The sequence below is a fragment of the Phocoena phocoena genome, chromosome 10 (assembly GCF_963924675.1).
Source record: "Phocoena phocoena chromosome 10, mPhoPho1.1, whole genome shotgun sequence".
Classification (NCBI taxonomy): Eukaryota; Metazoa; Chordata; class Mammalia; order Artiodactyla; family Phocoenidae; genus Phocoena; species Phocoena phocoena.
Window position 1 is genome coordinate 98,400,624 of NC_089228.1, and position 17,069 is coordinate 98,417,692.

Below are 17,069 nucleotides of genomic sequence, written 5' to 3' on the forward strand. Positions count from 1 at the left end.
ATATGTGTTGTGTCCTTTATTTTCACTGAAGAGTCAGATGATGGAATAAAATGAACTTTGGAGAGAACTCTGAGTTTAAATTCTCTCTCTGTTACTTATAAAGAGTAAGACTAACTTTTGATTTTAACATGTAAATATGTAAATGACAGGATTAAGGTAAAGCTAGGTAACACAGTGAATGTGAAATGAACTACCATTATAATAGGAAAGCAATACATTTAAATTTTATTATCTAGCCCATTTAAAGCAAAATATAATTATCCTGATCATTGAAAGAAAATACTTAAAATTCTCCACACCATGCAGAAAGACATTTCCATGTGATCCTTAATTATCTTGATAGTCCAATTTATATTTTGGGCATCTTGTAAAAACTTACTTCTCAAATGGGTAGTTTATTGACACTGTGATGCATTAGGGTTCTTGATCTGGTCTACAGACTGTTAGTGGCACAATTCTATCTTTTTAAAACTGGTTCCAGGCAAACATGGTCAGCCAAGTGTCCGCTAAGTCCCAGGATAAATATGATATTTCCCCAGAGTTTTAATTTTACTTAAACTTTTACAAAAAACGAGCATTATATTAAAACAAATATACTGATAGATTAGAGAAAGAATACACATTTTCTCTTCTCTGAACTTAGAGGTAATTTATGGGAAAGTTTTATAAGCATTGGCTTAATTAATGTTTATAACACTCATCTAAATGTTACTAGTGAAGTATTAATATTTTTTAGTAAGATACTTTGCTGTCAGTTTATCAGTATCACAAGAAAAGCAGTGCTTTTCTAAATGAATATTTGGAGATGTTTTGAAAAATGGGAAAAGATTAAATGAGTCGCACATCAGGTTAGATACTTCACCAGATTTGTCCATTTATTACTCACGTTGTAAAGCAACCAACCAAGCAAAACGTCTGTGCTGACTGAGCTTGTGGCATGACACTAAAACCAACTTGCTGAGGAAATATAAATCCAAACTCAAATTTCCTTTGACAAATCCCTTTCATTTGAACTAATTTCATATACAAACTAATGGCTAAATATTTCTCATTTTTCTACAGTCTATAACTTAGAATCAGACATAGTAGGCTTCTAGGAGATAGCTGTAAAAATCCCAAATTGTTGTTGGATTATGATATCTAGCAGAGAAAATCATTAAATCATTTCTGGAATCTTAGTCAAATAATTTCTGAAAAAGAAAGGGGACGAGTGAATTAAATACATAGAAATTTATAAAAGAGACAAAGTGTTTAATTACATTTTTGGAAAAAAGCAAACAATATTTGGAAAAAAACCAAATAACAAATGATTTTGCTTTTAGATTGCACAATGATTCCTGGATATTAGACGCATTTCAGCACATCCACAGTGAAGAAACCAAGTTTTTTATACCATATGATTTGGAGATTTCCAATCAGGAACTAAGCTATATAGTAAAAAGATCTGAGCAATGGAGAGGACTCAATGGTGAGAGAAGGAAGGTGAGTTGGTTTGAAGTAGCTTTGTGTTTTGACTGCACGAAAGAAGCTCATTCCGTTAGCATATCAGTCAGCTGTTAAATTTTCTCACATTGTTTTTTGAAGCCATTTACTATTGTATTTGATCGCCACCACTGTACAAATCTTGCCGCTCAGTTGTATGTTTATTTTTTTATTAGTCGAGATGAGGAGACATGACCAGATGGTACTTATAGTTCAGCACTCTTATTTTCTTATAAAAATATTTATTGATACCTGCCATATACATATATATGTATATATATGTATGTGTGTGTGTATATATATATATATATATATATATATATATATACATGGCAAAATACACAACAGTTATGAAGAACATAAAAGAATTGAGTTTCCACACATGACAAGATTTTCAGCTTTAAAGTGACTTTGAGTGAACAGGAGGGAAGGGATATTACTTCTGCCTTCCTCCTTTGATGCTTTTGTTAGTCAGCCCCCTAGACTAATTTCCCTCTTTCAGGAGAAATCTCCTTTGCCTTTTTCATTGGCTTCACCAGGCTCTTACGTGTTAGCGTCTCCCAGGGTTCTGTACTTGGTTTATTCCTTGTCTGACTCTCCATAGTTCTTTGATAAACCTCCTTTCAAACTGTGTCTTCCATCCGGCTGAAGGTGATCAAATACGTGTCTCCAGAATACACCTCCTCTCTGAGTCCCCCCAAAATACAATCCAGCAGCCTACTTGATATCTCCAGATGAATGTCCCGAATTTACCTAAAACCTAGTATGGTCCAAACAAAATCGACTTAGTTAATTAATTAATGCATACATTTTACCTGTGCCATTTACACTTCCATAATCTCTGTACTTGGCATTTTCATGTACTCTGAATCACAAAGATCTAAAACTCAAGAGTTTTTCTAGACTTTTCTTTGTCTTCCTTAATATCTCCTCTTCTCTATTCCATTTGCTACTACCTATGTCTAGGACCTCAATACCCACCTTCTGAATGACAGCCACACTTTGCCAATGGCTTTCTCTGCCTTCAATCCTATGCTACAGTTGCCACATTGTTGCACTGTCCGTGAATTCATCCTCATCTCTTGTCAAAATAGTATTTCTAAAATGCAAGTCTGACCCTGCAGTCCCCTGTCATAAAACCTTCAATAACCTCATACTATTGTGTGTTTGCCATCTGATCTGATTCTTTTCTACCTCTCCAGTGACATCTCCTGTGTGCTCATCTCTCCCATCCTTTCTCAACATTCCTCTTACCAAATGCTTCTTAGCAAAATATGAGGAGGCCGTATAAAATACGGATAATTTGCTAAATATGTCATACTGTTTCACATTACCGTACATTCCTCTCTGTTTGGAAAGACAGCCTCCCAACTCCTCACGTACCACCGGGCAAACAAACTATTCTCCAGGGCTCAGTTTGAGTGTTTTCTCGGTGGAGCTGCCAGAGACAACCATCTCCTTTTTGCTAAAACTGCCTGTTTTACTTGACCTTTCCAGCATCTAACACACAATCTAGGGATTAACTCCCCGTGCGTTCCTCTTCCTCTTTAGACGAAGACTTCTTGTGTAGTAAACCAATAGTTTCTCTATCTTTGTGTCCTCAAGCCCTAACAGGGTCTGCAGAATATAGTACATTTTTATTGTCTGTTTTTTCAATACATAAAAGAATGTGTGCATGAACCATTGAATTATTAAACCTATTTAATCTGCCCGTATAATAGACATAAAATCTACCTCATCCTCTTCTCTACTTGATAGAAACCTAAACATTAGCTTTTTAAAAAATTCCACATGGGTTTACTAACAATATACTCAATATGTCTTGAATTCTCTTAATTTAATAATTAGTTTTAAATTACAGCAGACATTTTCAAGACCACTGTCCTTGACTTAAAGTAAAACAGTTTTTACTTTACCTTATATCCATTTTGGTTTCTTCTTCAAAAATCCTTGACTAACAGCATACTTTTTAAAAGGCCAAAGTGGTTGAAATGATCCTAAAAATCAAGCAAACAGCACTTTCTCTCTAGGATAATTTCAAAGTGCCTGTTCATTTTATTTTGTCATTAAGTTTCACAACATGGAAGTTTAGAAATTTGGAAGGTAACCAAACTTATGTACCAAAATGATTTGAGCTGAACAAGAGAATACAGAGAAAAATAGAGAATTATTTTTATTTTAGCTAGAGAAAACAGAGAATGAGAGATGGGGGAGAAGAGGAAGAACAGGAGGAGAGAGAGGAGAAGAGGGAGGGAGGGAGGAGTCAACTAGTGCTTAAGTGCTAGAAGGAAAATTAAAGGAGATTGTGAAACTCCTTAATTCTTTAAAATTAATATTCTCTTCTTTGTAAAATGGCTTAGCTGACATGTGATGGACAAGAGTAGAACTCAGGAAGAGAGTGTCACTTGAGTTTCTAGTCCATCCTGCTGACTGTGTGTCCACATTCAGATGGATCAGAGAAAAGACAATTTGATTAAATGTAACCAAAGTAAACGATTTAGTCAAAGGCATTTTTGTCTTAAGTAAAATATTTTGGCTTGGATTCTATTGAGCCATTACCAGAAGTTAATACATCTGGATGAATTGCTGCTGTTCCTTTCACAGCACAGACTCAGCATCCATTAGTGATGAGGCTCATAGAGATGTGTATGCAAATCATTTGAAAATCTGTAGAACACCTGTTATTTCTTGCTGTTGGAGTGACGTTTGTTAAGCACACAGAAACATTCTCAAAGTTAAATGATAGACGTATATATTTTGTTTGTTTGTCACATCTCTTCATGACCTGGTATTTATACTATGAAGCCTTTCTCTTCCTTATGATTAATTTTTGTATGTTATTCTTCTTAACTTGTTTTATGATTGCTTGTCTAGTTTATTTCAATAGGGAAGTAAGGTAGCACTGTTGAATAATTGATGTACTGATTTCAAGATATTATACCAGTTTAATTGAGAGCAATCATCTATAATCTAAAATGCTAAATTAAGAGTGGAGTGGACATTTTAATATAAAAGTATTTCAAGTAAGTAGTCTAGAATTCTTGTGCGTTAAAAATGTGATCTAGATTTTTGCCATAGTGCTAGCTATTAAGCACGTGCTTCTCATTTTTATGCTCTGGATTAAAAATTGCCACATAAATGGACACTTTATAATATGCTTAATTTCATTTTATTAAATTGATAAATGCAAAAGCACAGAATACATTTAGAGTATGATGAGAATTTAGGATCATTGCATTTTGTAATTTTTATATTGTTCATACATACAATTTATCATTTGTGCGAAGACAGCCAGATGATAATTCCAAAGTATTTTAGCCATGTTTTTGAGAAGGAAAAGGTCACTTTCAGTAGTCAGAAAAGACATCATTCTATTAAACTAATTTACCTACATGCAAATTTCGTCATTTTTACCTCATTATTTATCATGGAGTAAAAAAATATATATTCATGAAGGGGCAGCTCACAGCCTGATGGAGCTGGAACTAATATTTTGCGACTCTAATGATTTTTTGCATCCTTAATTAGATAGCATAAGGTTGATGTGATTAGGTCAGGATGTAGTGTTTTTCATCAAAATACATTTTAGAAGCTGTATTCATAATGTGCCCTTGCAATTAGATAATGAGCCTATGAATTTAATATTATCGACCCAATTATTATCCCATGCAAACGTATACCTTTAATAAATTTGTGCTGTAGGACCTTCATTAGCAACAGAAGAAATGATATTTCTAGGTACACAGATTGAATGGATATGCTTCAACTTATCTAATGGTTTTAACCATATCGGGAAGCAAAGCTTCAGTACTTAGGCACTTAATTCTGTCACTTTAGAATGGGCTATCGGAGCTCATAGGAGCAGCAGGTTGCTAGGCAGAGTTGGAGAGTTAGGACAGTTGTGCCTCGTGGGACAACGGAGTGTAAATTTAGAGATCCGATCAAGCAGTGTAACTGGAAAACACAGCAACTAAGAAGTCTATTTCTCGAGTGTCTGTACTATCTGAGAACTACCATATGCAATTAATGAAGATGAATATTTCTGTTGTACGTTAGAGTAGTTTTTATTAAGGGATGGCTGTACAGTGGAAATATGTAAGATACCCTGAGAAGGAGCTGCCCACCTCTTATCATGAATGTGTACATACAGGGAATCACACACACATAGAAACACACCCCGTTCTCTTATCCTTGCTATTTATCCACTACTTTTGTGTACTTGGGTAGGGACCACAACGATTGAGTGCTTTAGTTCATTCTTGATGAAGTTCTATTATGAGGGTTCTATACAATTTATAATTTTTAATAAAAGGAGATGATTAAGAAAACCTGAACCTACCTTTACCGATGAATTACTAAGGAGGTAAACCTAACCATTGTTATTGACACAGAAAATTGCGGGCATTGTGTCGTAGTATGACTGCCGCGTTTTCCTGGAAGTATTACTCATCTCCACTTGGGGTATACAGCCAGGGAGTGCGGTGAAAGCTTTGACGTGGGTCATAAGTTGCAAGGTGGCAGCAAACAGAAAAAACGGAAGCATGTTGATGGGGGCTTGAGGTGGAGACACTTGATAGATTTTTCCATGCAAAAGTCTGTATTCAGAATCTGTCTTTGCGATCAAATAATGAGCCTATGAACTGAATATTATCGACCCAATTATCATCTCTAAGAGAAAGGAGACAGTGAGTCGCGGTATAGTGATAGGAAATACCAAGAGAGTCTGAAAACTGAAAGCAATTGTTTTTGGCTGGAACGAAGGATGGAAAGGAGGAGAGAGAGCAGCCTAGAGAGATAGACTGGAAACTAGGAAAGTGCACACTAGTCAGGCCTACATATTTATCACGGGCAGTGGGAAGCCATGGAAAGTTTTAATAAAAAGAAGTAACTCATTCGGTTAAGACTTTGAGTTGCCTTTGCATTGAATTTTATAAATTGCTTATTTTAAAGCTGTAACTAATACTTTTGCTTCTTGGAAGGTAAATAGCTGAATGCACTCTGTCTAATACATGCTTCAGTTTTCCATCGTTAAGAGTTGTTTATTCATGAAAGGTCCAAATGGTCCATGGCATTCTCTAACTATCCAATCAAATCCCACAGTCACTTATGGATTGCATTTATGTGGCATCACATGTTCATCACCCTGTCCTGTAGCCGAGGGACAGGTCCAAGGCTTTGAGCATTTTACAAGCTTGGTGGGGACTTGAAAGTAGGTGAGGATAAACAACATGTCAGAGTGGTGACTACTAAACAAAGAAGACTTGAATCTTATTGGTTCAAAGTGCAAGCAGGCTGCTCTGAGTCTAAGAGGTAGGAAGCAGGGTCTAACTCAACTAGAGCTGAAGAGCATCTTCAGTCCTGATAGCAGGAGAACAAATGGTGGGCCCTGAAACCATCTGCATGTAACACTTCCGGTCCCTGACTGTGATCCCAGTGGACTTTTACACTTACAGCCTTCACCCGTGGAGGTCCCCCCCTTTCCAACTGTCTGAAAGGCACTGAATTGTGTCCACTAGTAAGAAATAAGACTCTTAGGCTCCAGAACAGAATGCTTAGTGAAAGAGACATGCAGCAATGCAGAATGGTAAATGAACTGTTCTTTGTTGGGAAGGTAGTGGACTAGGTGCTAAAACCACTGCTGCATTCAAGAAGAACATTTCTTTTGTTCCAGTAAAGAATGTCTCTTAGGGACTTGAGTGAATACAGCTTACAATTATGCCTAAATTATCTTAAATAAAGAGGTTTCTGCTCAGTAATAAAATATCTATTCTGAACTCCATATCCAAGGTTATTTTCTTCTTGCATTGAACAAATTCCCAATTCTAAAGAAGCATGAAGACAGTTATCTTTTAAAGATTTTTCTATAAATGTAGACTGTAATTAGAACTAGCCTCAGCATATAAATTCCAATTCTTGTGCAATAAAAAGATTGATATTGATCTAATTGGAAAATATAAATCTTAGCTACAGTTTAATATATACATATATAAAAAAGAGGATAATTTTTAAAAGGTACATGACAACAGACATTTTGGCTTTGTTTTTCAAATCATGGTAAGCAAGGAGCAGAGGAAATTTTTCTGTTGTTATGATGGTTTTGGTTAATCGATGCACTTTTCTCCCTTCATCTTTTTTTTATCTCTGAACTTCTGGGATGTTTGTTTATAACTTACCCAATATGTTGTTAAACTTTTGAAAGATCATTCGGGCATGGAGAGATCTCTTCTGTGAAGTGAAAACGATAGATAACGACTAAAGAAAGTAATAACTAGGAGCTTTCTGAAGATACCTCAAATGTTTGTGCTTTAAGATTGACAAAGACTTATTTACATTTTGCTAAGTACTTTCCCCCTTGATTCTAAAATCATTTCTATTTGGAGTGAAGTGTAATCCATATGTTTTTGATTCATTAACGCTTAATTTGTTAGCCTCCCTTTACTGGAGTGGTATATAGCAGCTTTTTCATCTTTTTTATAAGCTTATTTTCTTCAGACACAGGAAATCAAGTTTTTCTAAGAGTAAACAAACTTAAACTCAAAGAGACATGAGAGGGTTTTGTTTGTAACAAAGCACCTATTAGCTTTGAACTACTTCTGTACTCAGTACGCAAATTTCTTCTTTAGCGATCCCTAAGAATCCGATACGGTTGTAATTAACCAAGACACAATACACAGCTTTCTGTTTTATTATTTACTGAAGTTTTCGACTATCTTACTCTAATTTCTCTTCATGATAAAACAGCCAACTACTAGCATATTAATGAAGAAGTCATTAGTGATAGTTATTTAATTGCCATATTATTATTTATTCTTATTAATAATGCAGGAGCTACTTATCTTTTAATAATTATGTGGTGTGAAATTAAATTTCATGTAAGGCATTAAACAATGTCTTTTTCTTTTTTCATTGGCAGTATAATGTTCTTTACCAGGAAAAATGAAAGTCAAACACTTTATCGCATCTTAGTGTTTTTTGAGAAACACAAGTTTTCCAACATTACTTGCGTTAGTATAGGTTTTAATGAGACTAAGATACAGCTCTATCGAAATACAATCTTGGCTACTCCTCTTTGTTCCTTTTACTTATTTAGTTTCTGTAAGGTGTTCTTTGGACTTTTAATAGTCACAAAGCTTGGATAAATTAATATTGCAAAAGTGTCATCACAGCATTACTACTTGTTCAGAGAAATCATTTGTTTGACTCTGAACACTTGCATTTTGGTAGGTCAAAGAGAATTTTTAAAATAATTCTTAGAATTTAAGTGATATCTTTTAGGAATGAAGGGAGCAAATAAATAGCTATTACTGTGGCTCAGTCTCTAATGTCAAGCAGTTTGTATGTTGGTTCATTTAATTCTCAAAGCAAACATAGGGGTTTGTCATTACTCTCATTCTGCAGACGAGAAGATTGAGGCTCAGTGAGATGAAGTAACTTTATTTATTTATCCATCCAATCATTTATTCACCACTTTTTTATTGATCATCTTTTTAGGAAGTACGTACTGTTCTTAGGTGCAAGTGAAAGTAAGTTAAAAGAGTGTCTCTTCCCTTGTAGTCCAGTAAGGAAATAAATGAGGGAAAATATAATAACAATACATTAAGCTAGTGGAATAATAGAGCTATTTGCTGGATATTATTGTGGTACCTTCAACAAAGATAATATTAACCCATTTGAAAGGTCCATTGAAGATCTCACGCTGTAGAAAATGATTGAGATGGGGATTTAAGATGAAGAGTAAGTAGTCCAAGGACAAATTGGCCACCAAAAGAAAGGATGCTCCAAGCAGGGGATAAAATGTTATGATATTTTGGAGCACAGAAAAGAGTTTAGCAGATACAGGTAATAGGGAGCACTAAGACTGGATAAACAGGAAAGAAAAGGACTCATACTGTAGCATCTCACTTCCTGTGTCCATTCCAAAACCATCGTTCCCAGTATTTCAATATGAACTGGTGCAGAAATGACCCATGAAAGACTGTAAAGTCAAGTCAAAAGTTACAAAGGTATACATAAAGTTGTCCAAGTGGTTAGATCTTCCTTTGATCTTCTTTGTGCTTTTATAAATTTCCTATTAATTTTCATAATGAATACATGTTTTTTCACAATTAGGAAAAAAAAGACCTATAAAGCTCTTTGAAAGGGAAAAGCATCAGGCACAATTTAAAATCCTTTACAAGCCACAGTCCTGTACCATTTAGGAGCATCCATTATGCAGAAAGAATATGAAACAGACAAAACCAGCAATTCATGTTACGCTCACGAGCAGGTGTTTCAGTCATGACAATCTGTCTGCTGCATCATGGCCTTATGATCTATCTTCAGACTGGGAGGAAAGAAAATCCCAGACAGCATCAATGTTGTAAGAACATATAGGCCAGCACGTTTACAGCGTGTCTCCTGGTCCATTCTGACTGATACCATTCAAGTTTTGGGGAAACGTGCACATTGCTTACTTTGGTGGCAGAACCTGGTCAAACTTTGTTTGTCCTGTTGAGATTTGGTTGGTTGTTTCTCTTTGTCCACATTTCCTCCCTTCCAATTAGGAGTGCAGTTTGGTTTCCATTGTCGCTGCCAACAGCAGCAGTTGTGCTTTATGCCTTGATTAGGTTCTAAAATACAGCTAAGCTGTTGTGACTCTTCCTGCTGAATATTTGGCAGCAATGAGAGTCGCAATGCAGGGCTCCAAGTGACTCACGCTGCCATCTACATTTAGTTTCTGGTTTTCAGGCTGGTCCCTTGGCTTCTTCTCAGGCAAGCTGTTGGAAAAGCTCTCATTGCCACTCTACAACCTGTCACCAGGTTGATCTATGACCCATTTATCTCTTTGCTTAAGAAACTTGCTTATTTTTAATTTCTTGCTATGAAAAGCATGTTTCTGGGTTGTTTTGTTTTTGTAAGTATTTCATGATTTACCAAATAAATAAAGTCTGCCCTCTCCAAAGTTTGTATCCTTCTAGAATGTCTTCAGACCTTTGCTTTTTCATATTTTGCTGATATTCCTTTCCAGGCATCTTCTAATTATCTCTAGTCACATGTAAAATCTTGAACAATAAGTTTATTTTTTTCTTCAGGATGAAATGAGATATATCACTAAGTTTATTTTTAAACAAAGAATGCAATTTTTAACTAAACCCTCAGGATTTTTTGAAATTTATATAACGCTTTAGATATTGCAAAGTCTGAAGGGAAGGACAAGAGTATCTAAGTACAGGAAACTAACTACCCTTGACCAAGAGGGAGTTGGTTTCAAACTCTGAGGAGTCTGCATGGGAAAACAGTCACAGTCCAATCTGGGATAGAGATACTGATACATGCCATATGCGCATTGCTTCAAATCAGACCATTTCTTGGTATCATGTATTATCAAAGGAATTTTTAATATAAAAACCAAATTGTCCCTGTTGACAATTTCTTTTAATGTGTATACCCTTCTAAAATCTGTCCTTCTCATCTCTTAATTTCCATCTTATTCCTGTATACCCTAGAAATAAGCTAAAACACCTTTTAAAGGAATTCTTGGGCATCCCTTAAAATGCAGCTAAGAATTTCACAGTGGTTAGCAGACTGTAATATGATAAACATAGAGTTAAGTAATGAAAGTCTAACTTCATTATTTTAAAAGATTTTTTTTGCCTCTTTAAAGTGGGAAAAATAAACTTTAACAACTTTATTAAGATGCAGTTTACATACTTTTATGTCCACCCATTTAAAGTGCCCGGATCAGTGGTCTTTATCATGTTTACAGAGTAACCTAATTTTAGAACATCTTCATCACCTCGAGTACTGTCATGGAAATGGAAACATGAATCTAAAAGTAAAACTCATAAAACTTGAGATTACCGGGAATTTTTTTTTTCTTTTTAGGTTCCAGTTTAAGGAAGAAAATTCCAGGTACTTAAGGTATACAGGGCAGATCTGGGTTGGCTCTAGAGAGTTCAACCATATGTAACCCTCTCAATACCTGGATATTTGCTTTTCCTCAAATATACACTTAACGTTTCTAACTCTAGGCCTTTGCAGTCGTGTTTCTTTCGTGGAGCCCCCTTCCCCACGATCTTGTCCATTCAAAATCCTCTGCATTTCAAGGTCAGGCTGGATACCAGCTCCACTGTGAGGCTTTCTGGGATCTGCCGGACCAATCCAACAGAAACCAGCCTCTCCATCTGCATGTGTTCAGACAATTAAGAACTTTATATTGTTCGTATTCTGAACATATTTTATGTTTTTCACTGAATGTCATTTCTTTTCTTGCTACTCAAAAGCTCCTTAAGTTGTCCTGTTTCTTCAGGACATCTGCTTCCCCCCGCAGACCTAGGATAGGAGCTCTCACACAGTAAACATTCGGGTAATGTTGACTTGAGCCGAATGTGCCTGGGCAGAGGCCTGCTTCCTCATGAGGACACCATCTCTGGGCCTTCTCTGTTCGGCGGGATGCCAAGGATTGATAAGCGGGAAAGAATCACCTCTCCTGCCAACTCCCATGAGTCCTCAGGTAGATTCCATGGAGACAAAAATACACATTGCTGCTCCTCTTTCAAGAAATCAGATTACTATGTAGGACATTTGGATACTCAGAATTTATGACTCTGTATGTACACATAGTCTGTATTCTCTCTTTTCTTTGAAACATGAAGAACACAAGCAGTCTTTTTTTATCCCCCCCTAAGATTTTTTTAAGGGATTTTAGAGCAACATAGCCTGGAGGACTTTGACCCCAAGGTTCAATAATAAATGCCAAGAAAAGAAAAAAAGTTATTAATGGTATTAGTTTCTTTCCCCTCTTGAGCCTCATATAATGCTTATGGTAGTCTATTGTTGCATACCATGTAATCGTGTAAGAGGAAAGGACACTAAAGATCATCAGGGCTGAAAGAGAATTGGTTCTGTTATGATAACAGTGTTTTTCTGAGAATTGTTTTATTTGCTATAGCTTTAGGGTCACTGCAAATATCAAAATTTTGTTAGGACTTTTTTCTCTTCCTAAAAGAATGTAGAGTAATTTCAGTCTTGTAAGAGACATATTCATTATTTGTAAGCGATAGTGGAGATTGACCCAATGAACAGTTTAATATCATCTTTTTCATTACCATACCTGGAAGGGAGTTGTTATTTTCTGCAATCCTTAAACGGATAAGCAAACTATATCGCCAGAGTCCAGGAACAGTCACGAAGGAACAGTGCACTTTACTGACATTTTTGCCGCACTGATGAAAGCTTCATTGTCATAAACTAATGTAGTTGATTGTCCTGGTTTTCCATGTTCAGCAGTAATGCTGCATCTCTATTTGCCTTCTGTTTTTCTCTATTTCTCTGAAATCATTTGTGTCTATCAAGAAAACTGCTGAGAATTCATTGAAGGAAAGTCTGTCACCAAGGGGTTGGCATAAACAGGAGCGAACGTGCAGAGTTTCTGTCCCATTTGCAGCGCTAAATATTTTTGATTCTTGCTGGCAGGACGTGCCACGTACGCCATATCGTGTACCCTGATTTACCTTACAGTGTAATGCATTTGCCTACTCTTCACCAAGAAAAATTCATATCACATATAAGCTCTACAAATAAAATGTGACATTCAGTTGTCTGGGGGAGAAGCATATAAACACCAAGTGTTTCTTGAGTTTGTTTTGGTGTAGGGATCCCATATCCAGGATCCTATCTATTTGATGTATTGAATTCACAGAGAAGGCAAATCACCTCCTCTCTGCATGAATCAATATTAGAGGAAAGTTTAGTTTTTAACACTAAATAGAAATTTTATGGCTAAATCAAGTCACCTAACAGTTTAGGTAGTGGTAATCCTTCCTTCCTTCCCTCCTTCCTTCTCCTTCTCTTCTTTCTTTCTTTTCTTCATTCCTCCCTTCCTCTCTTTCCCTCTTCCTTCCTTCATTCTTTGAAAATTCTATGCGTAACCACTTTCTTTTTGTTGGGCAGAAACCAAAGATATAGTACATAACCCTCACGCATAAGAACTCTACTATGATGATGTTGGTAATGGCTATACATTTTTTTAAATGACCCTGTCAGCCACTGGTATTTCCCATTTTTAGTATTCAGGAAAATTGCCACTAGTGAATTTTTCAAGAGGAATATAATGAGGAAACATGACGACAGTAGCTAAACAGTTGAATTGAAACACTTTTATTAACTGTGTCTTCCTCCAGATTTAGCCAATCCTGACATTTTTGATTGTGCAGTATGATGGTGGAAGAGGCCTTTGTGTTTACATTTTTTTCTTAAGCCTCATCATTATGAGTTTATTGGCTTAACAAACGATAGTCTGCACGGTGTAAATAGACAAATTGGTTTTTCATTAATAGATATATCAAAAAGGGCATAAATATGATTTTCATATGTTTAAAAAACATGTGAAACTCAACAAATGTTTCTTAATGTAATTCTTCTATGCTGTTTTTGATGAAGGTTTCCCCAGCCCCAACGAAATTTATAATTACATCCCAGTGATTAATGAAGGACAGAGAATTTTGCTGTTAGGTAATTAGAATGAAAGGGAATGTTTGTATCTGCCTTGATTTTTGGTGTTTTTTTTTTTAACCTTATACTGTGAGAGTGTTATACAAATGTATAGATGAGAATATTTGCTTAACAAGTCAGAGTGTAGAAGGATGTAATAAGAAATAAAACTTCTCTAGAGAGGATATGCCTTTTCCTTGGCTCTTTTGTTATTATTTTTAACCCAAAAGGTTTTACTGCTATGATCTAACAAACAGTTCTTTAAATTTCTCTTGGAAATATAATTAATTTGTAGTTTTTCACTTAAAACATTAAAAGGAATGATAGTACCTCATGTTAGTATCATACATGAAGGTCTTTAACATGTTGTCAACATTATTTTATTTGTTCCTTGGAGAAGCCTTGAGGTAATAGGATCAGACAATTTCACAGGTGAGGGAAATTAGTGAGACTCAGAGAGATGACCTGTCCATCATAATAAATGTCACATCCAGGGCTAAAATCTGGGACATTTTGCCAGGTGTGATCTTTGCAAGTATCAGAATGTTTCGGAAAAGGGATGAAACCCTCCTGAATAAGAATTTTTCTGCCTTTTCTTTTGTGTTTGCATGATTACAAATATGTAAGTAGGTTATATGCCATTTTGCCCTCGATATGTAATTTAGAAACGATACATGGTAAAATGGCCCTTGCTAGATGTTCAACACAGGAATCTCAGCTTATGTGCCAAGACATCAAAGGCCAAGCATTAGGGAATGAACTTTTCAGTTTTTCATTCTATGCCAACTTAGAATTGCAGTATTGTTCCCCAGACACTGATGGTGAGCAGGGCTTGTTCCTGTACTAAGAACCAGTAAGGGAATCCTCGAGGAGGCCCTACAGGCGGGAAGGTTTTTCCAGAGCATAGAGGACCACTTAAGGGCCAGAATAACACATTTTACCTGAATCCTGTAATTTTAATGGAGGAAGATTTCAAAGTCATATTAATACTTTATGTATCTCAACATAGGTAGGTAGATAACAGTAATAAAGGTATCGTCCTGAAACAAGAAAGTCCATAGAAAGTGGGCTAAAACATGTTATTTTCCTCACAAAGAACTAAAATGATAAGACTGAGACTTGAGACTAAAAGAATGGCCAATTCTGTGCAAAGTAAGAAAAGCAATGCAAGCAGTTACTTGCCTTTACTGTTGTCATTCAGTCACTGTCTGGACAATAAGACATATCATTCCAACAAGTAAGACATCGGAAGGTAAGACATCTCGCAAAATCAACTTGGGAATCTGGGTAGTAGACGTTAGATCCTTTCTCTCTTGGCCTGTCTTTCAAGACACTCCTGTGTCAGTGAAGAAAATGTCTAACATACAAAGCTAGTGTGTTGGCTTCAAGGCCCAAGAAAGAAATAGCCATGAAAATGCATGAAATCACCCAGTGCATCTGTTTGCAGCCCCTTGACCTTTAAATATAGAAGAAGATCTTTTAATGCAGTGGTATTGTCCCTCCCTTCCCAATACTAGCCTCTCACCCTCAGATAACCACCAAAAACATGTAACCTAAGTCAAAATTGCTTGCACAGGGACTTCCTTGGTGGTCCAGCGGTTAAGACTCCACACTTCCACTACAGGCGGCTGGGTTCTATCCCTGTTCGGGGAAATGAGATCCCGCATACCTTGCAGAGTGGCCAAAAGATTTTTTTTAAAAATTGCTTGCAGATTCAAAATATGCACCTTAGCCCGCTTCCAAGCAGCAGACCTCACTAATTTCCCCCATGTATGTAACATATCACAGTTGCCATTCCCCCAGTGGTTTCCCTCACCCCATATTGCTCTAGGGTTTTCAGAGTATTTACAGACATATGGGTTGTTTGTTTGTTCTGCCACAGGCAGTGGTTTCCTGGCCAAAGGTCTCTGAGCTTTTTCCCCTGAATCTTCTGACTCTTCCTGCTGTTTTTTTTCCGTGACAACATATAACGCGCAAGCACACACACACACACACACACACACACACACACACACACACAAAGACACATACACACACAGCCCCTTTGAGTGAGTTTTCCCTCCTTTTCTCCCCCTCTTTATACTGTTTCCTTAATTCCTCTAGGTATAAATCACTGCGTAAAGTACAGGTCTGAAGACCTGGGAGCCCAAAACCCCTGCCGTTAAGCACAGGTTTATAGACTTGTTATTTTCATTATTGCTTTATAAACAACAGTGTTTGAAGCAATGTGTAGGTTAAGTGAAAGAACACTGAGGATTTCCATTGCTTGGATATTTGGAAGCTATGACCTTGAAATGTACACTTGTACTTTTGTACGTGAAACAGCCAGACAGACTTAAACACGTTGGCACGGCTTTTAAGATTCAGTTTTAGTTTAAGAAAGGAAGCTTCATTGAAAGCCTAGATGACTTTTTAAGTCAGCACATTACTGAATTTTGAGCAAGAAGTTGAAGCCCTCACATAGTAGGTTGAATAGAATTGGTGCAATAAAGGAGAAAGCACATTTCCAGTCTTAGTTTAGAGTGTGTGTGTGTGTGTGTGTGGTGTGTGTCTGTGTGTGTGTGTGTTTATCCTTAGGTTTCTTGCTTATTTATCACTGAATCATTGGTACCTTTTCCTTTATTAAATGACAATATTCTCTTAAAGGAAGAAGGAAAATTACTTGATTTTTATAGTTTGTAATCAGATACCCTCTTGGATATCTTATTTAAGTCATTTGATGTAGATGAACGTGACTATGGATATCACAGCTTACATCTAGGGCGTATTATATTGCTTCCTTTTATCAAGTTTAGTATTTAACTTGGAATGCTTTTATATCCTCCTATTAAAGAACATCTTCTCCCGCAAATTCTCTAAAAGTGCTTTTCTCGGTCCTGGTGTAACTATTAACACAGGGCAGCTACTCCTACCACCGTAAAGAACTTAATAAAGCACCTTCACATAGATAATTGTAAAGAATTGCTATAACTTTACGTGAAAGATTTCTCTTTTCCTATTTGATGATTATACCCATACTGAAGAGAGGCTCCAAGACTTGGGCAAAGTTTCTGGTAAGAGGCAAAGCCTGGGCTGAAACTTGGGTCTTTTTGTTCCAAGCACCTGTGTTCTCTCTC

The 17,069-nt window shown here is 36.3% G+C and overlaps 1 protein-coding gene across 1 annotated transcript in view; it reads left to right on the forward strand.

The window, feature by feature from the left end:
• Nucleotides 1–17,069, forward strand: part of LOC136129709 (uncharacterized) — a gene marked incomplete at its 5' end in the record, with an annotated part of 268,536 nt that overhangs the window by 199,611 nt on the left and 51,856 nt on the right. The window contains one exon of the mRNA XM_065886016.1: nucleotides 1,323–1,482. Coding sequence (XP_065742088.1) covers nucleotides 1,323–1,482 — 160 coding nt within the window. The remainder of the gene's footprint in view (nucleotides 1–1,322; nucleotides 1,483–17,069) is intronic.